The sequence below is a fragment of the Podarcis raffonei genome, chromosome 16 (genome assembly GCF_027172205.1).
Source record: "Podarcis raffonei isolate rPodRaf1 chromosome 16, rPodRaf1.pri, whole genome shotgun sequence".
In the NCBI taxonomy this organism is placed as follows: Eukaryota; Metazoa; Chordata; class Lepidosauria; order Squamata; family Lacertidae; genus Podarcis; species Podarcis raffonei.
In genome coordinates, this window is record NC_070617.1 from 1,517,555 (window position 1) to 1,544,274 (window position 26,720).

General features: G+C 40.8%; 2 protein-coding genes across 2 annotated transcripts; both read right to left on the reverse strand.

Moving 5' to 3' along the window:
• Positions 1–417: 417 nt before the first annotated feature.
• LOC128404255 (vomeronasal type-2 receptor 26-like) lies at positions 418–8,202 on the reverse strand. Its single transcript, XM_053369749.1, has 6 exons — positions 7,985–8,202; positions 7,011–7,254; positions 5,121–5,981; positions 3,210–3,437; positions 2,182–2,308; positions 418–1,319 (listed from the first exon to the last, which is right to left on the reverse strand). The coding sequence occupies exons 1-6, from the start codon at positions 8,200–8,202 to the stop codon at positions 418–420; spliced, it is 2,580 nt and encodes an 859-aa protein (XP_053225724.1).
• A 1,591-nt stretch (positions 8,203–9,793) lies between these two features.
• On the reverse strand, positions 9,794–24,872 carry LOC128404256 (vomeronasal type-2 receptor 26-like). Its single transcript, XM_053369750.1, has 7 exons — positions 24,858–24,872; positions 23,802–23,977; positions 22,241–22,532; positions 19,897–20,757; positions 18,573–18,800; positions 11,833–11,959; positions 9,794–10,695 (listed from the first exon to the last, which is right to left on the reverse strand). The coding sequence occupies exons 1-7, from the start codon at positions 24,870–24,872 to the stop codon at positions 9,794–9,796; spliced, it is 2,601 nt and encodes an 866-aa protein (XP_053225725.1).
• Positions 24,873–26,720: the final 1,848 nt, after the last annotated feature.

Consider the following 26,720-nt stretch of genomic DNA (forward strand, 5'->3'; position numbering starts at 1 on the left):
ACATAAATATTGTACATCAATGAGACTATTCTATGTTTCATTTATTTCAAACAGTATTCTAAATATGAGTAAGTCTAGATCCAAACCACACTTCACATTTCATTTTATCTACAGTAAATAAATAATAAAGAATGCAACAGCAACATAGGTCTCAGTCCAATAAATTACAGCATAATTTAGCCCATGTGTATTATTTTTCTTTATTAGATTCCTAGACTACCCTTCATCCGAAGACCACAGGGCATTTTACAGTATAAAAACATAAAAATACATACCATAATAACAAAACCAATACACTCCCCCACAGTACAAAAGGCCACAGGAATAATGAGTTATTTCTCTTTTTCCCTGGCTTAATTCCTGTCACTTACACATTGCTAATTTAAAATGGACCAGGGCCAAATAATTTAGAATATTTCATTGTTTTGTTCTTCTTAGCTGTTCCTTGTTGTTCAGCTCAGGTCTCAACAGAATGATATAGAGCTTTGGAGAAAAGATACAAACCAGTAACCCAGCACTGGAGGCCAAGATGGAGAAAATCTCCACGGCAACCATATATTTCCCCCTTGTGCTGAGATAGGTTGGGACAAAGGTCAACCAAACACTGCAAAAGACCAACATACTGAAGGTGATAAACTTGGCCTCATTAAAACTATCAGGCAACTTACGGGCTAGGAAAGCAACACAGAAGCTGACTTTGGCAAGCAAACCCATGAAGCCCAAGACGCAGTAAAACATGGCGACTGAGCCCTCATTACATTCTAGTATAATTTCTTTAACAACTGAGTGCATGTTGAAATCTGGGAATGGGGTAGAGGTTGAGAGCCACACCGTGCAAATAGTGGTTTGAATCAGGGAGGAGCCAAGAACAATGGAAACAGCCAGTCTTTTCCCCACCCATTTCCTCATTCGGGATCCAGGCATGGTGGCCATGAAAGCTAGAACGACAATGGTGGTTTTGGCCAGAACACAAGACACAGCTGCCGTGAAGATAATGCCAAAAGCAGTTTGTCGAAGAAGACATGTCAGCGTTTTTGGTTGGCCAATGAAGAGCAAAGCACAAAGGAAGGAGAGCAGGAGGAACATGAGGAGAGTGTAGGTGAGATTCCGGTTGTTGGCTTTGACAATGGGAGTGCCCTGGTGCTTAACAAAGATGCCAAGCACTAAAGCTGTAATGAATGAAAAGGAAAGAGCCAATATTGCCAAAGTCATCCCCAAAGCTTCTTCGTAAGACAGGAAAATTATGACTTTTGGAATGCATGAATCCTGGGCATTATTTGGATACTGATCCTCTGGACATTGCAAACAGTCATCCATGTCTGGAAAAGAAAACATAAGGTTTGAAATATGGGAGCCCTGTTTACAGAGGAATAATCAAGAATAAAGAAATAATAATAATCACTAGTTGGGGTAGCCAATATTAATTCTACAAAACCTAGAAAGATGTGTTCTTGGTAGATGTATGACAAACATATGTCTGTCTTTCGTATGCAATTATATATTCAGGATACTGTACTCAGAGATAGTAGGCGTAGAACCTAGTTGTGGATTCCACTCAGAAGGGGATACTAGCCCTGGAAATTCCATCCAGTTCTGTAAAAAAAAGGGGGGAGCATTCCGTAGATGGGGAGCCACTGCAGAGAAGACCCGTTCTCATGTTACCACCCTCCTGGCCTCTTGAGGAGAAGACACACAAAGGAGGGCCTCAGAAGATGATCTCAGGGTCCAGGTAGGTTCACATGGGAAGAGGTGGTCCTTGAGGTATTGCGATCCTGAGCCATTTAAGGCTCTATGGGTCAAAACCAGCACTTTGAATTGGGCCCAGAAACTAATTGGTAGCCAGTGCAGTTGGACCAGGATTGGTGTAATATGTTCAAACTGTCTTGTTCCCTTGAGCAACCTGGCTGCTGAATTCTGCACTAGCTGAAGTTTCTGAACCATCTTCAGAGGCAGTCCTACGTATAACACATTGCAGTAATTTAACCTTGAGGTTACCAGAGCATAGACAACAGTAGTTAGGCTATCCCTGTCCAGATAGGGGCGTAGCTGGGCCACCAGATGAAGCTGGGTCAATTTGCACTACCCATGCAAAGTAAAATTAAATAACACAGCATGTGCAAAGAGATAGTTAAATATCTTGAGATTAAGTCATATGTGAAAGTTTTCCATTATACTACTTACCCTTCTGGTTTGAGATCTTCCCTTCTGGACAGGGAAGGCAATCATAGCAGCAGAATGGCTCCCCTTCCTTCTTGGTTCGACTATAACCCAAATGGCAATTGTCATTACAAAGAGAAAGGGGCAGTGCCTGTAGATAAAATCATAGAAACATATATGCTATAAACATGGTGTCCCCAGACTGACTCCAACATCTGCATCTCTTAGGACAGGTGTGGGGGACCTTCAGGTCTTGGCAATGCTTGCTGGGAATATGGGTGTTGCAGTTCAGAAAAGTCTGGAGACCTGAAGGTTCCTCACTCTTGTCTTAGGGAAAGGGCCATAGCTCAAGAGTAGAATATCTGCTTTGCATGCATAAGCTCCTGGGTTCAATCCCAGGCATCTCCAGTTAGGGTTCAGAAAAACCTTGGTCTTGAACCCTAGAGACCAGTTTCCAGTCAGTGTCAACTCTACTGAGCTAGATGGGTCAGTTGTCTGACTGGTTATAAAGCCTCTTCCTGTGTTGCTATGTATATTGAATGGAATGTAAGAAAAGCAGTGTCTAGAAACATCTCATCATATCATGATCATGATTACCATTAAACTTATTTATTTCATTTATCACTTTGATACAAAACAACCTGAAGGAATCTTACAATATACAGAATAAAGTAAAAATGCAAGAATAGCACAAGAGGGTAAAAACACAATGAACAACAAAGCACTAAATAGCATTATGCACTAGTTCTCATAGAGTTGTATGCCATATGTGGTCCATGCAATTAGGACAACTGTATGAGCAGGGTCTTCATTGCACCAAGTCCCTATAAATAGATAGCCATGTGCATATGTAAACAAACATGTTCACATCTGCCATGCCACATGCAAACATGGCGGACATGATTAGCAATGGCACAGTTTGTGGCATGCTCCAAAGGGTGTGAGCCTACCTGCCAGTGTGTAAATGAAGATGCAAAGGAAGATGACTACAGACAGATGTTTTGCCATGACACTTTTTAGATAGAGCCCACAAAAATGGGCCTGAACTGTACCTGGTTAAATCTGCTGGGCCACACAATTGCATCCTCATGAATGGTGAACTGTTTGCCCGAGGCGGCCTGTGGGTCTATCCCACCAACTCTTACTTGAAGAATGGACTGGTTTGCGAGTGTCACCCAGTTCATTATATCAAATGCAGACTCCAGTTCTCCATTTTGGTTGAAATAAACTTTTTCCCCAGCACTATTATTAAAGACGCTACTTCTCACCAAGTGGCTGAGCTAAATTCGGGAGGGGGAAAGAGGATGGGAATTGAAGGGGAATTAATCACTATATAGGTAAAGGTAAAGGACCCCTGGATGGTTAAGTGCAGCGACTATGGGGTGTAGTGCTCGTTTCGCTTCAGGCCGAGGCAGCCGGCGTTTGTCCACAGATAGCTTTGCAGGTCATGTGGCCAGCATGACTAAACAGCTTTTGGCACAACAAAACACCTTTACGGAAGCCAGAGCGCATGGAAACGCTGTTTACCTTCCCACCACAGCAGTACCTATTTATCTACTTGCACTGGTATGCTTTTGAACTGCCAGGTTGGCAGAAACTGGGACAGAGCAACAGGAGCTCACCCTGTCGCACGGACTTGAACTGCCGACCTTTTGATCGGCAAGCCCAAGAGGCTCAGTGGTTTAGACCACAGCGCCACCCGCATCCCCAAATATAACTAGATATAGCGGGTTGATGAGCTTTCCCACTTGAGGGATATGAGGAATGGGTCCTTCAACAAAGGATTTATAAAGACTAGTAGTAGATGCAATTGTAGTTGTCAAGCACTAAAAGCCCCACATCTCCACCATCTTCTTTGTGATCACCTTCATTCCATCAAGAAGAATGCGTAACAACCACACATCACAAGAAAAGGAAGAAGGAAGGGTTACAGCCTTTCAAGCAGCCTTTACAACTTATGAACAAGTAAGGCTTGTTACTACATTTTTGTTTAGAATAAAGGAGGGTTAAGCTCCACCAACTGAAGGGATTTTTAAAGAGGTTTGAAGAATTCACAGGGGATAAGGCTGTCAGTGGCTGCTGGCCATCATGTCCATGTTCTGCTTCCATGGTTGAAGGCAGGATGCCTCTTTTCTAGGAATCAAAATTGGGGTGAGCCCTGTTGCAATCAGGTCCTATGGGCATCTGGCTGGACATTGTGAGAAGAGGATGTTGGAGTAGATGGGTCCTTGGCCTGATCCTGCAGGATCTTCTTATGTCCTCAAGTAAGTGAATGCAGACAATTGACCTTCTGTATATGCTTTCTTAGTATATTATATTACTGCTGCTGCAGTAATTGGCTGAATTTCAGCAAGATTTTATATGATGCATCTTTTCATGAAAAACAATTATACAAAAGACACAGACCATTCTGCAGCAGCTGCCATTTGGCATTAAATAAAACTCCTGTTGCAATCTCCTGTTAGTGAGATGAACGGCCTATCCCCATTCAGGATGAGTCCTCACTGAACTCCCTGGCAGTTTCTACTGACAGATGTAAAACAGATTCATAAAACAGTGAATCATGTTTTCAACAAGACATGTAATTTAGTCTTTAGATGTGAACCAATAATAATAATAATAATAATAATAATAATAATACCTATTCAGGTTGAGTAAGTTAAAAAGTTATAACAGGATTAGGAAATAGAGGATATAACAAGAAACAAAATTTAAGGTGGTAGACCACTAGTCGAGCAGGAGGGAAGTCATAGGCTCATTGCAGCCAAAAAGTGTGTTAATGAAAATATAATGTGATGTAATGATAATATATGTTAAAAATAATAAAAATTGTTATATAGAAAAAAAGATGCTAACCACTGTTGGTGAGAACAGAAGCTTTTCAAACACTCTGGATTCTTCCCTTTTTTATTATTTCCAATGGTATGGGGAGCATTCCTGCATTATTGCACTCCTGATCTTACCTTCCACACCTGTTGATTCCAAAACGTCAGCCATCCTCCATCCACAATTGCTCTGTGTTTGAATTGAGATGAATGTGTGGCATGCAAGGCATGTCCCACAGCATAGACTGCATTGTAGATGCTGTAGCTGTGGCCAGTCATGCTCGTTTGAAAAATAGACCCCGGAAGAGTCTCCAGCTTCTCCTCCCCAGTGCAAATTTTGCCATCCTGCATATTTTCCCCAGAGTCAGGGAAATCGCACACAAATGCCTTTTCCCAGTATACCTTCATAAAGCCATCTTCTTTTTCCAAGATGGGATTTCTCGTCTGAAAAAATTCCTGGAATCCCAAGACCTCCTTTGAGTGAATTGTGAAGGATAGAGCACCATGGAGGAAGTCAATGTCCAGATCTCTTTGAAAGGGAAGTGATGTGAAATCCATCTGGACTGTCATGATCCAAACTTTCCCTTTAGCCTTCATTGGAATACCTTCATATTCTGACATTTCAGGAAATGCTCTCAAAACTGTCATGGAATCAATTTCACCATGAATGAGCAACACATTGACAGTACTTCTCATGGCAATATTAAATGTCTTGAGTCCATCTGTAACCACGTCTGTAACCCTGCTAGAATATGTAATTGTGGGAAATCTTTCCATGAAATCAAAGCAGATTCCTCTCAGGATAAATTTTGGAACCACGCTCTGTATAAACCTGTCTCCATTCTCGTCATTCACAGTCAACAAACCAGTCCATGTCCACCTGAAATGTAGCAATAACTTGAGAATCCCTTCATACTGATGGTCTAGATTTGGGAACATTTGGTGGTAGAAAGCAGCTTCAGTTTTCATTTTCCCCACTGGAGCAGAGCCATAGATGAGCTAAATGAAGGGTAGGAAATGAGGAGATGAGATACTTTTTAAAAAGGGTGTACTGGTTTACTTTTTAACTTGTATTGGCAGCAGTTAAAATCCAACCTAGATTTCAGATTTGTTGCTGTTGTTGAGTGCTGACGACCTGGGAGTTTTTCAGTTTTTCTCAAGCTTAAGAGAAAGTGGTGGAATTCAAAGGTATAAATATGCTGACCAATTCTCTAAACCAGAGCTTTCCAAACTTTTCATGTTGGTGACACACTTTTTAAGAGATGCATCATTTCATGACCTAGTAATTCAATTTTACTAGCAAACTGGAGGTTAAACTAACCCTTTTCCAGCCCTGGGAGGAGTGTGGGGAGCATTCGTGTGACACACTAACGTGTTGCGACACACAGTTTGGAAAGCTCTGCTCTAAACCAACTATCTTAGCAAAGGAATTCACTTTGTCCTCACTTGTGAAACTATAGTGGCAGAAAGCATATACTGAAAGAGGGTTGTGCCAGTCTACTCAAACAATTGCGCATTTGCCTTTCATGGTTGTGCCATGTCTTACATTACACTGGCATAGCAGGGCTTCCACCATATTCTGTTGTTGCATTAGAACTCCCATAATCTATGAGCACTGACCACGCTGTCTGGGGCTGATGAAAGTTGGATTTCAATCTCATCTGAAGGACACCACACTGGCATATTTACTGTAGTCCCTCAGCCAGTTTACTTCAAGCATAGATCAGCACAATTAGACACAAATATTTATATTAAGATATCTGTCCAGCTCTTCACCATTTATTTCCATGGCAGTTATCATATATTAAGCAATAAGGGGAAAGAGCAAAGGGAAAACAAATGAAAAATGATAAACACAGTGACCATTGTAAAGGTACAGCTGATCATCAGAACTTGCAAAGTGCCATGCCTTTGCCTCAAAAGAAGACCCAATGGTCTGCGTAGTTTGACACCATGAGAGGTGCTCTAGGAGAATTTTAGCTGTGGAATCTTGTAGATGCTCAGTATAGTTGCCATGTGGAGACAGACTTCAGAGTTAGAGCCTCCAATGACTGCTACGGGGTTATTCTGGAGGTCACACTTGTAGTTGGGAATGTATCTGCCATATGTAGAGAGAAGTTCCAAGGAGACACGATAGGTCCAGCTTGGACTGAACTGACTGTTATAGATGTGGAAGCCCAGGGTGAGGTTGAGTAAGATTTGGGGGTTTACATTGATCTCCTTTACAGCAAATACTAATGCCAGGATATGTTGGTAGAGCTGTGTCATGATCCTGAAATGATAGTTATGTACATGCTGTGCCACAGTGCGTTTCCTTCTGGATGGGACATCTGCTACACTTCAGCTGAGCTAATGATATTTTACAGATCAATTTATCTCAGTCTAGGGAAATCTGGAAGAACATTAGCACACACAGATTGCAGCCCTAAACTAAACTGGGAGACTAAGCCTTTTAAAAAAAGAGTTTGACTTACACTATCCCTTTTGCTAATGCTGCTTCCACTGGGATGCTAGGTCATTTGAAGGAAACCCAATGGAGTATGGAATAGCTCTCCACCTGCACCAACACTGCCATGCACCTGGAACATCTCCCCTTTTGGGGGCTTACCCTGGCCTTGTATGAGCCAGGTGAGCTCCCAATTAGCTGGAATGGGAGACTTACATCAATATATCTCTGTCTGATCTGGGATGAGGGGTTTCAGCTGGCTGAGCCCAGGCTGATCCACCTTGCAGATCCTGGCTTTGAATTGCTCCTTAAGCTGCTGAGAGAAATAGGCTGGGGATGTTAGATTCATGGCTGCCACAACTAAAAAGATAAAAGGAAGGTGGTGATTAATGTGGCTTAGCTACAGGTATGATACAATTATTTGACAAAGGCCGGGAAAGTTGAGCTGCCATTCTTCTCCCATTCACTGGATCTAACACTGTTCTATGGGCCTGGCTCTTCCAGGGGAAATATAATAAATATGTGGTACCAGGGGATTTTAGAAAACAAATCTTACACAATGTCGTCAAAGAGGTCACTAGAAGGACATTTTCTGAAGTCTATTGAGTTGAAGAATATGTAGATCTGAGACATAATACCAGCAATGATGAGGTCTCCTGGCTGGTAGTACTTGTGAAGAATAGGAAGGGGATTACTGATGCTGCATTCAATATTAGGAATCTTGCATGTCACCTGAGGCAAAAGCACAGGTAGCCATAGTACAAATCCAACCATCTTGCATGAAATAATTCTTCTTGTACATAAATTCTCCCACCTCCACATTCTCCTTTGCTGCGTCCTGTACTGCAGCCTGCGCAGCATGACTTAAGGAGACACTAGGGGCTGATTTGTGGCTCAGATGGTGCAGGATAAAGTCTCTGTTATCAGACTGACCAAGCGCTGGCTATCTTGCTATACCTTGGAAATGTGCAAGGGATATTAGTAGGATCTTCCTATTTTCATTAATAATAATGCAGCTCATAGTCCCTTTGTATGGGGAGAAGTGTCTTCTGTTCTTATGTTAATAATTACAGGGCCGATGATCACATTATTATGGTTTACAGGCACTTAGATGTGACTGCTGCAATCATCCAGTTTATGTCATCACCTCGTTGTGTTATGGAAATTAATGGGCCCAGATGATGCAATTTGTAGCAAGAAACTAGATGGCTGTAACTATAGTAGTTAGGGGCAGATGATGTTTATATTCTCAACTTTGCACAAACAGGGACCATTAAGCAAATAACATGCTAGGTGCATTATACTTGAAAGTGCAGTTGGGCTGCTTGCTCTGTGCAGGTCTCAGAGGTCTATATGAATGGAGGAAATGAGGGTATTTTGTGGGTATTTTCCAGAGTTCAAAAGTAGCAGAAAAGTTTCAAAAGATTCCCTATTAATAAGATGATGTTTGAAATCCCCTTGAAAAAATATTGTGTGTGGAGGGTTTAATAGCCTTGAGAACCAGCCCTAAGTTTGTATTCTCTGCAGTCCTGACTACTGTTCATTTGTAATGAGGCACCTAGAGAGCAAGGATCAACTCAGCAACCCAGCAGACTCTCCACCTCTTCCCATGCCAGAGGTTGTCCACCTTATAAGGTCTGCCAGAGACTATTCATTGTCTGCCCAGTGATGCACTGTAGAAACTTCCAAGCTTACTTAAGTAGAGTTTGACTTCTTCAACCCCGGTCTGGTGGAACGCTCTGTCACAAGAGACTAGGGCCCTGTGGGATTTGACATCTTTCTGCAGGGCCTGCAAGATGGAGCTGTTCCGCCAGGCCTTTGGTCAGGGCTCAGCCTGTCTCCCCTTTTCTTTTTGTATAAGAACTAATATGAAAGAGGCCTCCCAGTATTCTCACTGGCCCATATAAGATCAACGTAAGCAGCTGGGCCTGATGAACATTTACTGTTCCCAACCCTAACCCTGCGGAAAGCCATCTAATTAGACTTTAATTTGATTTTGACCTGTTTTTAGGAGGTAATTTAATTATTGTTTGATTTTATACTAATGTTATATATCTGATGTTAGCCGCCCTGAGCCTGACTTCGGCTGGGGAGGGGGGGATATAAATAAAAGTTATTATTATTATTATTATTCAGGCCTTAAGGTCCTGAAAATTATAGACTGGTTACCATAACTTCTGTCTTGGGAAGACTTGTAGAAAGTATGATCATTCAGTCAGTCATAATTTTATTTGTACTCTACTCTTCTACAAAAACAATCAGGCTCCAAGTGTCTTACAACAAAGAAAACAGGAAGACATCTCAAAATGAACCAAGTACAAAAGTTTACTCATGGCTTTTCTAAAGTCATAGAATTTTAGTGGCTTCAATGATTCCTTCTTCTTAACTGCTCCTTGTTATTCAACTCAGGCCTCAGAATAATAATATAACATTTTGGGGAAAATATGCAGCCAAGAATCCCAAAGCTGGAGGCCAAGATGGAGAAGATCTTGACAGCCACCATGTATTTTCCTTTGGTGCTCAAGTACGTTGGGACAAAGGAAAGCCAAACGCTACAAAAGACCAACATGCTGAAGGTGATGAACTTGGCTTCATTGAAACTGTCAGGCAACTTCCGGGCTAGGAATGCCATGATGAAGCTGAACATGGCCAGGAAGCCCATAAAGCCCAGAGCACAATAGAACATGAAGGGTGATCCTTCATTACATTGCAATACAATCTCTTTGGTCACTAAATGCATGTCTAAATCTGGGAACGGAGGAGATGTTGCCAGCCACACAATGCAAATGGCGACTTGTGTAAGGGAGCAGGAAAGAACAATGGAAATGGACAGTCTTCTTCCTGCCCACATCCTCATCCTGCTCCCTGGTTTGGTGGCCATGAAAGCCAGAACTACAATGATAGTTTTGGCCAACACACAAGAAATTGCCACTGAAAAGATTATACCAAATGCGGTTTGTTGAAGAAGACAGGTAAGACTTTCAGGCTGGCCAATGAATAGCAAAACACAAAGAAAGGAGAGAAGGAGGGAGAGAAGGAGAATGTAGGTGAGGCTCCGGTTGTTGGCTTTGACTATGGGAGTGTCCCTGTGCATAATGAAGATTCCCAGCACCAAAGCTGTGATGAAAGACAAGGAAAGAGCAGAACTGGTCAAAGTGATTCCCAAAGGTTCTTCATACGTCAGGAAGGTTATATATTTTGGAATACATGAATCCTGGTCGTCATTTGGAAACTGATCTTCTGGACACTGGAAACAGTTCTCTGTGTCTGGAAAACAAAACATCAGGTCTGAAATAATCAAATCTAAATGTGAGAAAGACCTGGATGAATGTTGTCGGGTTAAAAATGGAAGTATAACTATTTGCAAGATGTTGTTCTCACAGATGAGCAACCCAGCAGCACTGGACGCTGTTTTGTCAATGAATATGTCTTTCCCTACTAGTTATTGTTGGGGAGGCGTGGAACAAACTACTTCTCCTCTTGGTCTGGGGAAGGGCAGCCTTGCCGTTTCCACTGACTGCTGAAGGATCAGCTGCAGGGACCACTGTTAACCCTTTCCCTGTCCGGAAGAACATTCTGCACCAACTGTACAAAGGCAGTTGACAGCACCAATTGTCAATTTCTTTTGTACTGCAGAGCTACAAGAAAGCACACTTTGGCCCAATCAATCACAGGAGATTTTGAGCTGCTGGGTCTGGGTTGAGTACATGTAGCTTGCTGTTCTTTTGCATTTCATCTCAAGAGGCAATAGACTGAAAGGTGGGGCAATAGACTGAAAGGTGGGGTCTTTAAAACAAATGAATGAGTTTGGTCTGTGTCACTTTGACATTACCTTTTGAAAATTGTGGCATTCCATTGTTGATTCCATTGTTAGATTGCTTTAAGATGTTTTACAGGAAGCAATTCATGAATGGAATTTATGTATCATGTGTGGTGTCTTCCGGGTGCAAAGATTCAGGATGTGGCAGAGAAATTGCCAAGTCTTGTAAAGCCCATTCACCACAACCCTTTCCTTCTGATCCATGTGGATACTCACAATACTGCCGCAACAACCTTCGATGTATAGCAAGGGGCTGTGCGACTTGGGGCAGGAAGCTGAAGGGCCTTGAGGCACAGGTGGTCTTTTCATAACTCCTTCCTGTTGAAGGTCGTGGCCCAGGAAGAGAGAGGAAAATACTGGAGGTAAACCACTGGCTGTGCAGGTGGCGTCATCAGGGAGGGTTTGGCTTCTTGGACTGGGCTATGTTGACTACATGTCAGTTTATCAGATTGCATCTTCATTCATATCAGCAGCTACCACCACCATTGTAGAATTGTGAACTACTCTTTTGACACAAGGGAAATGACTCTCTCTATATCCTGATGTCAATATTCCTGATAAACTGTGTGCATGATATTTCTTACCCTTCTGGTTTGAGATCTTCCCTTCCGGACATGGAATGCAATCATAGCAGCAAAATGGCTTCCCTTCTTTCTTGGCCTTCTGATACCCTGGGTGACAATTGTCATTGCACACAGAAAGGGGCTGTGCCTGTCCATACATGAAAGAAAATAATGCACTTCCGGTCAGCGCCAGCGACCGAATGGTGGATTCCCTCTGAGCTCCGGAGGGAATCGGCTTCGCGGAACTGGGTCTTACCACTGCAGCGAAGCGGGGACCCAAAAAAATCACAGGTGGGGAAGCCTGTGAACTGGAGGCTCGGCGGGCTCCATTTGTGCTCCCCTCCGCTGCGAAGGAGCCTTTTTAAAGGCTTCCGAACAGATCGGGGGAGAGTGGCGCGGAGCTGAGAGCTGTCTACCCATCTCCGCAGAGTGAAGCCGCATAGCCAGGGTCGGAGAGCGCTGATTTCTTCACTGGACAATTGGATACCAAAACAACTACCCGTGAGTAGGTTTAAGAGATCTATTTGGAGGAAATTTCTACTGAATTTGGCACCGAAACGGGAAAGGTAAAAACAGGAAGTCTGCCTTCCCGGATTGTAAACAGATCAAAGCAAAGAGACTGTAAAGCTGTGACTTAGAAAGATGTCTTTGAAAGGACTAAAATCCAACACCAAAAAGGTGATTTCCCCCTCTGTTTGCAGGAACAGTGGGGTGAAACCTGAAGATATCTGTCCTGCAAGAAAAAGAGAGATTAAAATTATATCTGCTGACTTTAAAGCCTGGAAACGGACTGCCTATGACAGGGAAGCCGATCAGTGGGATGAACTGTCAAAACTGCAAGAGTAAAAAAGTTTGACTTAACTCTGCAAAAGATACAGTGTTGATAGAACTGTATTGGAAAGTAAAGTAACTTTTAAGGACTTTAAAATTCTGACTTTTAAGAGATATTGGGGACCTATAAGGACTATACTTGTTTAAAAGTTGCAAAGTGAAGTTGGAATTGTGTCCCCTAGAGGTGACTATGTTGCAATAACATCTTAGTCAATAAGTAACCAAGCTGTGGAAAATTCCTTTTCAAAACAAACTTCCCAGGCGTGAGACTGACCTTGGGTTGTGCATGAGAGTGTTATGGCAGATGGAAAAGGGAAGATAGAGTTGACACAGGAAAAAACCACCAGGTCTGGTAGACAATACAAGACCGACACTACATACCAGAGAAGGGCCTCAACATCCGGAGCAGCGGGTACAGTAGGAGCTGCTGCCTCACAGGCAAAATCAAAAGTTATGTCATCTGAAGAGTTATTGGCTCAAGCATTGGGTAAGATAGATGCATCTTTGGAGAAATTAGCCAACCAGGTTGCAGAGACAAATAGAGAAGTAGCTGAGACAAATAAACAAGTAGCTGAGGCCTCAGCAAAAATTGACCTGAACACCTCAAGTATCAATGAATTGGGAAAAAAGGTGAATTCTAATACACAGTCTATTGAAAAACTATTGGAGGAATCGGCCTCAACTAGAAAGTTAGCGGAGGAAGCCAAGGAAATTGCAACCGCCGCTCAAGAGAAGATACCACCAGTATATAAGAAATTAGAAGAGCATGACCTGACATTGTCCATGATAGAATTACAAAGAAAGGAGAGGAATTTATGAATTAGAGGTGTACCAGAAAGTGAGAAAGATAACCTGGTAGACTTTCTCACAAAGGAATTGCTAGAATTTTGGCAACAAGACCTGGGGGAAGAAGAATTCAAGATAGTGAGTGCATTTAGACTTGGTAGAAGACAAGGAAAGAATAAAGCAAGAGATTGTTTGATTACTTTAAGAACAAAGGAAGAAAGGGATAAAATTCTGAATCTGCATTATCAAAGAACTCTGGAAATTGAAGACGCTTTCGTGGAAATTTTTAAGGATATACCAAAACATATTTTGGATGTAAGGGCCTATTACAGAGATTTGGTTGCTCTGTTGAGAAGAAATAGAATACTCTTCAGGTGGGAATTCCCCCAAGGCCTGTCTTTTAAATACAGATGAAAGAAAATAAGAATAAGGACAGTAAATGACAAGGACAAGTTTTTGAAAGATCACAAAGAGGACCTACAGAAGGAAGTGGAGTCGGTGTCAGGAAAAGGAATCTTGGACATAGCAAATCTATCATTTGGATTCCCTGGGTCAGGGAAAGACAAGCCACCGACAGAAGAAGAACAACAACTTGGTGCAGTGGGAGGAAAAACTAAGTAACCAATCATGTCTCTGCAACTTCTAAGCTGGAACTGTAATGGACTGAATTCCCCTAGAAAGAGAAAAGGTGTTTTTCATATATTAAAAAAAGAACAATTGGACTTGATTTGTTTACAGGAAACACATGTAATGAGGTTACACAGGAAAATACTTATTAATAAAAGATTAGGACAAGAGTTTACTTCGTCTGACAAAGTTAAAAAGAGAGGAGTGGTGATATATGCAAAGGAGAAACTTTTACCGAAATTAATTTTTAAAGATGAGCAAGGAAGATATTTGGCAATTGAAATTCAGCTTCAAGGAGAGAAATTTTTGATAGTAGGGGTGTATGCACCGAACGAGGGGAAATCTGATTTTTTAAAGAAGTTGCATGAGACTCTTATGGACTTTATGGATTACAATATAATACTGATGGGAGATATGAATGGAGTTGTATCTACTAATATGGACAAGGAGCAAAAACAGGTAGTCACCAAAGATGGTAGACTACCAAAAACCTTCTTTGAAATGACTGATAATATGGGCTTGATTGACATTTGGAGAACTAAGAACCCCCTGGGGAGAGAGGGAACTTTTTTCTCTGAAGCCAAGATGACATGGACTAGAATCGACCAAATTTGGATTACTAGAGGAATGGCACCAAAGATAAAAAAAGTGGAGATCTGCCCTAAAACCTGCTCTGACCATAATGCTGTAAAGATGGAGATGAAGCAAACAACAACCGGCACCTTTAGATGGAGGATGAACAACACCTTATTTAGAGATGAAGAAGTGTACAACAAGGCCCAAAAGACTTTAAGAGACTATTTTGAAATAAATTTGTCAACAAATGTTGAAAAAAGAGTAATCTGGGACGCAAGTAAAGCCGTGATGAGAGGGTTTTTGATGCAACAGAATGCAATAAAAAAGAGAAGGCAAAATGAGAAAAAAGATAAAATTTTGGAGAAAATAAAAGAAGGTGAGAAAAAATTGAGAGTCAAGCCAAAGTCGCAGGAGATTTTGAGAGAAATAAAGGCTTATCAAATACAATATATGGAATTGATGAATCAGGAAATAGAATGGAAAATTAAACAAATGAGACAGAAGACATTTGAATCGGCGAATAAATGTGGGAAATTACTGGCTTGGCAATTGAAAAAAAGACAAAAATTAAATACCATTACAAACCTGGAAGTAGAAGGAAAAGACATTCATAATCCAAATGAGATTAGAAATTGCTTCCAGAAGTATTTTAAACAACTATATGCACAAGGGCCACAGAATGAAAGGGATATTGATGGATTTTTGAAAACAAATGGATTACAAAAAATCTCACAAGAAAGTAAACTATTGTTGAACTGTAAAATATCTGACCAGGAGATAGAAGGTGCCATCCTAAACATGCAACTGGGAAATCTCCGGGACCGGATGGGCTGACTTCCAGATACTATAGATCTTTGAAGGACTGGTTAATTCAACCTTTGAAGGAAGTCTGCAATGAAATTTTGGAAGGGAAAAGGGCACCAGAAACATGGAAAGAGGCTTATATTACACTTATACCGAAAACAGAGACTGAAAAGACTCAACTTAAGAAGTACCGTCCCATATCTTTATTAAATGTGGATTACAAAATTTTTGCTGATATTTTGGCTAAGAGACTGAAAAAAGTATTGATTGAAGAGATTCATAAGGACCAAGCGGGCTTTCTACCGGGAAGACATCTATCTGATAATTTGAGGAATGTAATTGACATTTTGGAAAAGTTAGAAGTGAACATAAATACTAAAGCTGTCCTGATATTTGTGGATGCGGAGAAAGCCTTTGACAATATTTCTTGGAGTTTTATGAAAAAGAACCTACAGGGTATGGGGGTAGGCCAAGGTTTTGAAAATGGTATAGGTGTAATATATTCTGAACAAAAGGCTAAATTAATTGTAAATAATGTGGTTACGGAACAATTTAAGATAGAAAAAGGGACACGACAAGGGTGCCCAATTTCCCCATTACTTTTTATATCGGTCCTGGAGGTTTTGCTGAACATGATTAGAAGGGACCGGCTGGTTAAAGGTATTCAGGTCGGAGCTAAACAGTATAAATTGAGAGCATTTGCAGATGACCTAGTTTTGACGTTACAGGAGCCAGAATCTAGTACCAAAAGAGTTTTAGAACTAATTCAAGAATTTGGTCAGGTGGCAGGATTTAAACTGAACAAGTCAAAAACTAAGGTTTTAGAGAAAAACTTAACATTGTTTGAAAGAGAGAAGTTTCAGAATGAAACAGGTTTAACTGTTGTGAAGAAAGTGAAATACCTGGGGATTAATATGACAGCTAAAAATGGGAATTTGTTTAAGGATAACTATGAAAAATGCTGGATGGAAGTGAAAAAGGATTTAGAAATTTGGTCTAACTTGAAGCTTTCCTTGTTGGGTCGAATTGCAGCTATAAAGATGAATGTATTGCCTAGAATGTTGTTTTTGTTTCAAACACTGCAAATTGTGGACAAGATGGACTGTTTCAAGAAGTGGCAGAAAGACATTTCTAAATTTGTCTGGCAGGGCAAGAAGCCCAGGATAAAATTTAAGATTTTAACTGATGCAAAAGAAAGGGGTGGATTTGCCCTGCCAGACCTTAAACTTTATTATGAATCAGCAGCGTTTTGCTGGCTGAAAGATTGACTGCTTCTTGAGAACACAGACATTTTGGACTTAGAAGGTTTCAACAATGTTTTTGGGTGGCATGCATATTTGTGGTATGACAAGGTTAAAGCACATAAAGCATTTAAAAATCATATTGTTAGGAGATCTTTGTTCAATGTTTGGATTAGATATAACGACTTATTGGAAAATAAAACCCCAAGGTGGTTGTTGCCAATGGAAGCGAAAGTCCAGAAAAAGCTTAATATGGAGGCCAAGTGGCCGAAATACTGGGAAATTTTGGAACAAGAAGGAGATAGATTGAAATTGCAGAGTTTTGAGAAATTAAAAGATAAAGTGCAGGACTGGCTGCATTATTTTCAGATAATGGAGGCTTATAATTTGGACAAAAAAATTGGCTTCCAGGTGGAAAAATCTAAATTAGAAACAGAAGTGTTAGAACCCAAAACCAAGATTTTGTCAAAAATGTATAACTTGCTGTTGCAATGGAACACTCAGGATGAGATGGTTAAATCTTCTATGATTAAATGGGCACAAGATGTTGGACATAACATTATGTTTGCTGACTGGGAACAGTTGTGGACCACCGGTATGAAATTTACGGCATGTAATGCCTTGAGAGAGAATATTATGAAAATGATATATAGGTGGTACATGACACCAGTCAAGCTTGCAAAAATCTATCATTTGCCAGATAATAAATGTTGGAAATGTAAGGAGACTGAAGGTACATTCTTTCACCTTTGGTGGACGTGCCCAAAGATTAAGGCTTTCTGGGAGATGATTTATAATGAAATGAAAAAGGTATTTAAATATACCTTCTTGAAGAAACCAGAGGCCTTTCTCTTGGGCATAGTCGGCCAATTGGTGCCAAAGAAGGATAGAACTTTCTTTATGTATGCTACAACAGCAGCAAGAATACTCATAGCAAAGTACTGGAAGACGCAAGATTTACCCACTCTGGAAGAATGGCAGATGAAGTTGATTGACTGTATGGGACTGGCAGAAATGACTGGCAGAATCTGCGACCAGGGAGAAGAGTCGGCAGAAGAAGATTGGAAGAAATTTAAGGACTATTTACAGAAATATTGTAATATTAAGGAATGTTGAAGGGGGTTGGATTGAAATTAAGTGGCCTCTAGCTGTTATGGTAAAAAAATATGGAAGAAATGGTTTTGCTTAAGTAATGTTTAAGCCACAATAATTCAAGAAGTTGAATAGAAAACAAGGTGCTAGTTAACTGTAATGCTAAGAGATCAGGATTTGCTGGACAAATAATCTGAACTAGAAAACAAGAAGGGGAGGTATGAGGAAGTCAAGGAAGTATGTTATTGAAAATAGGTTGTGAAATTTATGTGTTTTTAATATTTTTTCTTTTTTTATGTTTTCCTTTTTTGTTTGTATAAAATTGAAAACTCTAATAAATATCTTATAAAAAAAGAAAAAAGAAAATAATGTTTCAATTTTTGCAAGTTTGTACCTCAAGTGTTAGATTTTGAATCAAGGAGGATTTTGTTTCATTTTGCAATCTGAAGCAAGTTTCCCTTTTCTGCACCTGCTGGATTATACCTGAATCAGATAAATGATCACTTGTCTGTGAACTTTTGCAGAACACAGTTCATTCAAACTTAGATTTGCAAAGGGTGCTCTAATAGACTTCTTCACCCTCCCTCCCTCCCTCCCTCTCTCTCTCTCTCTCTCTCTCTCTCTCTCTCTCTCTTTCTCTCTTTCTCTCTTTCCTTTCTTTCCTTTCTTTCTTTCTTTCATCAATTTCTACCTGCTTGACATGCTTGCTGAAAACATTTGACCAAAAAAATTCAATCCAAGGTTCCCAGAGCGACCTGTGAACCACAGAATGCTTGACTATAGCATAACCTGAGTGGCCTTTACCTGATTAAAGCTCTTGGGCCACACAATAGCATTCTCAGAAATGGTGAATGTTTCTTCCCGTGGTGCCATGGGGTCTATCTTTCCAACTCTGGCTCTCAGAAAGGACTGGTTTGGGAATGTCACCCAGTTGGTGATATCAAATCCTGTTTCTAACTCTCCATTTTTATTGAAGGAAATTGTTTCACCAGAACTGCTGTTAAATGAGACACTTCTTACAAAGTGGTTGAGCTAAATTTCGGAAGGAAATATAAGAACAAGAAGATAGGTGTGTTAAAGGATATGGGTAATGAATCTGTATTTTGGTGGAACCTCAGATATACCAGAGGATGATCGACAAAGCCTAGCATCATGTTCTCACACTGACCAACCAGGTATCCATGGAAAACTTGGAAGCCAGAACAGAGTGCAGAAATATTGTCCTCAGTGTGGTTCTCAACAGTTAGTATTCAGAGGCATACGGACTCCAACTGTGGAGGTAGAACATAGCCTTTATATCTAGCAGCATCTGGTAGCTCTTGAGTTCAACTTGCTCCTCAGGATTCAACTCACATGAATAAAGCATATTGTGAAGGGGGGGGGGATAGACCAGTAACTGTTTTGGAGCTGGCTCTTGAAGGCTGAGGAAAAGAATAAGTAAGGGGAGGGTGTACACATCCATCTCTAGGTCCTACTTAAAAGCATGGGTGCGCTATAAACAATCCCTACATAGGGAAATACAAACTCAGTGATAGAGCATGTGCTTTGCATGCAGTGCATCCCAGGTCCAGTCTCTGACATCTCCAGGTAGGTCTGGCAATGTCCCAAGGAGCTGCTAGCCAGTGTAAACAAGACAGAGCTAGACAGACCGATGGTCTGATTCAATATCATTGGCCTTCCTCTGTTTATTCATGTTTCCTAAATAAACTTAACAAAATGGAATCTATGACAGGACTGAGAGCAAAACTGTGTGATGACACTTGGAGTTGACAGAATATCATAAAAGTTGGAGGAGGACAGGAAGCCAGGATTAGCCTAAAATCCTTTCTGCCTGTGTGACACTTGTAATGAAAGTTATTACATAGACACCCACCCACGCACATACACTAGCTTCCATCGATATGAAAAAATGATCAAATTCCCTCTGAACCACTGCTAAAATCCTAGTAACTATTATTTACAGTTTTTAAAAGGAACGCAATGCCAAGTCATGCATTCAATTTCTTAAGGGATTTGGCTTTTAGATGCAAAATAGCCTTGATAGACAGCTTTATACACTGTCTGGATTCCACTTTTTGTTCTCCCAGATATGGTGGTGTTTCCCACATAAGTTTCCTCAAGACATTACCTTCCACAGCTGTTGACCCAGAAGCTTCATTCTTCCTTCATCCACCAATGCTCTGTGCTTGAACCTGGATGAATGCATGGCATGCAATGCATGTGCCACAGCAAAGACAGCAGTGTAAACACTGTAGCTGTGGCCTGTCATGCTCATTTCAAAAACAGAGGCAGGCAGAGTCTCCAGCTTTTCCTTCCCACTGCAGATCTCACCATCCTGCCTGTTGACCATAGGTCTTGGGGAAAAACATTTAAATGCTTCTTCCCAAAATACCTTGATAAAGTCATATTCTTTGTCTGAAGTAGGGTTTCTCATCTGGAGAAATTTCTGGAAAGCTGACACTTCCTTTGAGTGGACAGCAAAGACTATTGAACCATGGAATAAGCCTATGTCCCACGTCCTTTGGAAGGGAACTGATGTGAAATCCATCTGAGTTGTCATAATCCAGACTTTATCTTTTCCTTTTACTGATGTGTCCTCAAGTTGTGAATACTCGTGAAACATTCTCAAAATTATAATGGTATCAATTTCCCCCTGAATGATCACTGCATCAGCAGTGCTTCTCTTGACAATATTGCTTGTTTCCATCCCTTCTGACACTATGACAGCAATGTCATTGGAGTTAGTCATTACTGGGAATCTTTCAATGAAATCAAAGCAAATACCTCTCTTGACAAATTGGGGAAGTATGTTGCTTACAAATGTCTCTCCATTGGCATCGCTCACAGACAGCACCCCAACCCACGTCCACCTGAAATGCAGCAGTAGTTGGAGAATCCCTTTAAACTGATGAGCCACATCTGGGAACATCTGGTGGTAGAAAACGGTCTGGGTTGTCTGCTTGGTCACTGGAGCAGAGCCATATATGAGCTGAAGAAATGAAAGAAGGACAAAAGAGCAGGAAATTTCCAAAATTAAAGGGGGGGATAATTCTGTGTCGTTTTATTCTGTTGAAGTTGTATGCCAATCATTAAAGAAGATTTAACCTTGATTAAGAAGTCTGCATTTATTGAGTGCTGCTGAGAATTTCAAGTGTATGTGTTTGTGAGGTACAAAGAGGCTGAGCATTCATATACACCAGGATTAGGACACCTCAGACCCTGCTTTGGACAGTGTGACCTGCCAATGCTCTCAAGCTAGCCCTGGAACAGCTCTGCTACACACCTTCAACAGAGATTATGACATTTTATTTGTCTGGATAGAAGATTCAGAGAGGTGCCTGTAAAAATGTACAAAGGTAACATTTACATTCATTGCACTACCACTTTTGCCTCTCACCTCAACCATCAATTGCAGAACTCTCAAAAGGTTGCTCGGGGGGAATGTGGCCCTTGGGCTGGAAAATGTTCCCCATTTCTGCTATGCTTCCCCAGCTATGCTTGGAGAGAGTAGGATCAAAAGCAACGCTTCATATTTAGATCACAAAATAGAACCATAATCATTTAGTCTGACTTGATTTCATTTCCAAGCAAGGAGGAACATGGCCAAGGACTCAGGATATTTGAATACTTTAATTGCTTCTACTTGGTAAAGTGAGGGTCATTTTTTGCAAGCTTGTCTTATTTAACTATCATTTATATGCTATAAATGGTTCTAGTTGCTACTTTTAAAGCCTTCACATACCTGTGGTTTATTTACTTTGGCTTTATTTTATGTCTGGATTTGTCTGACAATGATTAATAAGTGTATATATGTTATATATAATATCATCAGATCTTGTGTGAAAACATTGCAGTATGCAGGATCATTAATTTTTTAAAAAAATAATAATAAAACTATTCTTAAAATTTTGTTCTCTTATTCTTGCCTTCACTCCCCCATTCTGAAAAACTGTTGAAAGATACCTTCCTCAAAAACATCAGACCTTCATTTCCCCTGTGAACTTCACCTCCAACTTTGTACTTCTTTGTACATTAACAAACATTGCTGCTTATTTACAGTTTTTCCCTGGAGAAAACCTACAGTTCCTTCCATATCCCTCCTCTGAGTTTGAAATGTACAAGGCAAAGAGGAAATGTAAGTTCTTGAGATAGATTTCTTGGGACTGACATATATAGCTAACTTATAAGTTAAGTAGTGGAGCTTTCCCAGGAGAAGTAGACCTCTTCAGACTCAATGTCTATGAGAACATCAGGCTGATCCTTTCCCCTTTTACATTTAAACATTTAATTCCCTTCTCTACTGATCGCTCAACACATTAAAATAATCTGTATTCTGAAGACAAGGATATATTCAGTACTTAATTTTTCTGAATGTACAAACTGATCTTGAAAACCACCTAAAAATACTTCGAATCACCAAAACACAAGTGAAAATTACTTGTTATACTCCCATGCTCTAGTGCACACCATACCTGTGGGATTTTGTAGATGCGCAGGATATCTGCCATGTGGAGACAAACTTCAGAGGTGGGCCCCCCAATGACAGCTACTGGATTGTTGACATTATCACATTTGTAGTTAGGGATGAATCTGCCCTGGGTGGAGAAGACCTCCATTGAGGCCTGATAGGTCCATCTTGGATTGAAATAACTATTGTAGATATGGAAGCCCAGGGTGAGATTAGGCAAAATCTTGGGATTTTCATTGATTTCCTCTACAGCAAATATCAGTGCCAGGACATGCTGGTAGATCTGTAGCATGACCCTGAAATGAGAGGATTGGAGGATTTACAAATTATTTCCATCCCAAGGATGAAGAAACGTTGTCATGCACAGTTGGCCTTTTGTCACATGGGCTCAGCCACCCAATACTATTTTGAGAGAACCTGTTTGCAAAGTTCTCATTGAAAGTTGCCTGCCCCCGTCATATTTTGGAGATTTAAATTTCTTAGTGTTGGTTTTCAGAATGGCACTGGTGCATCCAGAATTTGACATTGTCTCATTTCTAAAAACATATACATGCACACAAATTGCACCTTATAAAATGAGAGTGAGCAGAATCCCTGAACTATCAGAAATAGTTAAAAACGGACCATTTTTATCCATACCTCACCTTCCATTTAAGAACAGTGGCCTAGTTTTGATGGCTACAATAGTGAACTTTGCTCTATCTTATATCCTTGTAAACCACTTGGAGGTTCTATTTCTATATTTCTATATAATTTTTCTGTGATCTTAGGGTTGGAGGTTGCCATTAAAATCAAAATACAAAATTTAGCTGAGCTTCCTCAGAATGGAGGACGTTCTGGGGAGGTCAATTGGGATCTTATGTCCTTATTTTTTATTGGGGAGGGGTTAAACATCATGAGGGAACATGAGCTAATGTTTCATCTGAGCTGCTTCTCCTTGAAAAATAATATGAGTTTTATGACTCAATTTAGCTAGTTTACTAGTAAGGGTAGCATCTCCCCTTTTTAAATAATTGTGCTTCCAAATGTTGATGATCATTTTGGACTGTGGCTATTTATAATCTATAGAAGCTGGTTGTTGGATAGCAAACTATTTTTAAGGGAAATTTTAATGTATTGAATGCCAATTATTTCAATATTTTGTGTCCAAGAAAATCAGAGGCAGGTGGAAGTTAAGATCACCACTGGATGTCCCTGCAACACCATTAGTTGAATCACTCCTTTGATGGTAATCGCAGTTTTTAGAGGTTTTAACCTTAGATCCATCTTTTCCAGAGCTCAGTCACATAGTGGCCAACCAGATACTCATGGAAAACCCACAAACCTCCATGGGATTCATAGGACAGGCTTTTTAATATATCGGGCAACCCAAATCCCATTTGCAAACTAGAAACACATACCAAACACACAGGGCAACCTATTCTATTGGCAATAATACAAGGCGTCTTTCAAGATTAATTTCAGTGGAGCAAGGGGGGAACCCTGTGGGCACCAGGGAAGATCTCTGGGGGTGCATGCATACCCCACAGGTGCCACGTTGGTGATGGAAAGTTTGAAAATCTTACAAAGTTCCATCAAAGAGGTCCATTGAGGGACATTCTATGAACGTTGTTGGTTTGGAAAACATGTACATCATAGACACGATGCCAGCAATGGTGAGATCTCCTGGATGGTGGAACTTATGAAGAATAGGAAGAGGGTCACTGGTGCCACATTTGACATCTGGAATCTTGCACACTACCTGAGGCAAAAACACTAGTACTAATACTAGAAATGCCACTAACTTGCAAGAAAAAAATTCTTCTCCACACCCATTCATACTCATTATCTTCAAGCATGGCTTGAATGGACACACAGTTGGTCGATACACAGCTCAAACTGCACAAGATAAAGTATCAATGATCAAACTGACAAGAGCCCTGACTGTCTCTAGCCACAGCATGGAATGATACAAGGTTTATTGACAGCATACTTCCTTCTTCTGTGCGTGGTTTTGCTGGGGATTAGTACTGAAGCTCCTTTGGGACTTTGTGGAAAAGTAGGAGTCATCATGTTTAATTTGATAGTTAGGAAGAACAATAATTGCCTATTTAGAATCACAGATTCTGTGAGACAATGCGAACAACATGTTTATCTGATCTCAGCAGGTCTTCTGTGGTCTTCATCACGTGGACAGCAAGAGAGGCATCAGCTTGTAATGACCAAGAGCAACTGAAAAGCCCCCCAGAAAACAAATTAGCCTGGAATAAGACTAATCAACCACAAATGACTTTTTTGCGAAGTCTACATAAAAAGTCTCATATTTAGAAGGTTTTTAAAGAAAGAAATACTTTTGGAAATCCAGGTGAAAACTTCAGTGGCCATTGAGTAAGCAGTAGGGTTAGATAAGAGTTGAATATATTAGCAAGAAACGCACAGGGTTGTATTCAAAGTTAGTAATGTTTAGAGCAGACCCATTTACATTAATGGAATAACTAATTTAGGTCCATGAATTCAATGGGTCTACTCTGAGTATGACTAATGTTGGATACAACCCATAGTATCAGGCACCAGTAACATGTAGTCAATTCACTAGATTTGCAGTCTGGAGAATAATCAAGATGTGCATCTACTGAGCATACCGATAGATCCACCATCCTGCTGAATCACGCAACGAGAGCATTAATATTGTATTTCATGGTGCTGCTGTCGAGAGAATAGCATGTAGATGCAACATAACTGTCAGCAGAGATAGCCAGTTTGGGGTTTAGGAAGACCTTGATCTTTATGCTGTGGCTACTGGCAGGTGATCAAAAGTAGAGGGAATGTGCAACTTCTGAGAAGAAATGAAAACCAATAGAGACAACAGATACACATGTGCAATGGAGCTCACAGACAAATTTCAGTGCGGTGGCTGTAATCTCCAGACTGCTTGTGATATGGATGTTAAATGGACTGATTTGTTCTCTAGCACATCTCAGTTCTGTTAAGTCCTGCTCATTCTCACAGCTAGAGATGCAGAAGCCTATACTTGTATAGGTTTCAAAAGAGTGAGCAAAAGAAAAACACCTTAAAAATGAGACCTTAAGGAGAGGGAAATAGTATAAAAGGAAAACATGATTTGCAAGATCTGTATTTTTATGTGGCATTAAAAGCTACCATCTGACTCACTTTTTTATACCTACAATACTTCAAAATCAAAATGTGAACCATAGACTCATAGAACTGTTGGAAGAGACCCTGAGGATCATCTAGTCCAACCCCTGCAAGGCAGGAATATGCAACTGTCCCATATGGGGGCCATTCCTGCAACCTTGGCATTATCAGTGCCACACTCTAACCAACTGAGCTATCCAGGTCCACAGTCACGCAGTTAACTAGAATATGGAAAAAGTCATCCAAGCACCTGACCGATTTATATACTTGTTGCTTTGATAGCCCACCCTTCCTCCCAGGAATTCCAAGTAATAATAATAATAATAATAATAATAATAATAATAATAATAATAATTTTTTATTTATACCCCGCCCTCCCCAGCCAAGGCCGGGCTCAGAGCGGCTTACAAGCAATAATAAAAACAAGATGAATGATTACAACTTAAAAACAAAAATAAAATACAACATTAAAATAATGGAGCATTAAAATATTAAAATGTAGCCTCATCGCAGGAGGAGAAGGAAAAGAAAAAAGAAAGAGAGGGAGGAAGGGAATCAAATTGGCTCCAAGCCAAAGGCCAGGCGGAACAACTCTGTCTTACAGGCCCTGCGGAAAGAAATCAGATCCTGCAGGGCCCTGGTCTCATGAGGCAGAGCGTTCCACCAGGTCGGAGCCAGAGTTGAAAAGGCCCTGGCTCTGGTTGAAGCCAATCTAACTTCCTTAGGGCCTGGGACCACTAGGGTGTGGCTGTTTATGGACCTTGAGGCTCTCCGTGGGGCATACCGGGAGAGGCGGTCCCGTAGGTACAAGGGTCCTAGGCCGTGAAGGGCTTTAAAGGTCAAAAGCAGCACCTTAAATCTGACCCTGTACTCCACCGGGAGCCAGTGCAGCTGGAAAAGCACTGGGTGAATATGCTCCCATGGCAGAGACCCCGTGAGGAGCCTCGCTGCAGCATTCTGCACCCTCTGGAGTTTCTGGTACAGCTTCAAGGGCAGCCCCGCGTAGAGCGAATTGCAGTAGTCAAGCCTGGTAGCAAGTAGCATATGTGTTCTGTGTACCTTCCCCATGTTTTATTCTCACAACCAGGGATTTTCCCCCCAGCTGGAACTCAGTTCTGGCACCTCTCAGGTGGGTGTCATTGCTATTATAAGTTGTTGAACCAATTACAGTTGGTGAAAGGCACTTCTAGCCTCTGACACTACCTGAGACTTCAGCAAAGTGCAAATTAGGTGCACTGGGCTTTCAACGTAAATCAAATCAAATTCCCCCCTCTCCCAAGCAAGAATGTCACTGACCCAATCAGTTTGCATCATAGAAGCATACAAACACTTCAGTGTGTTTGTGTGTA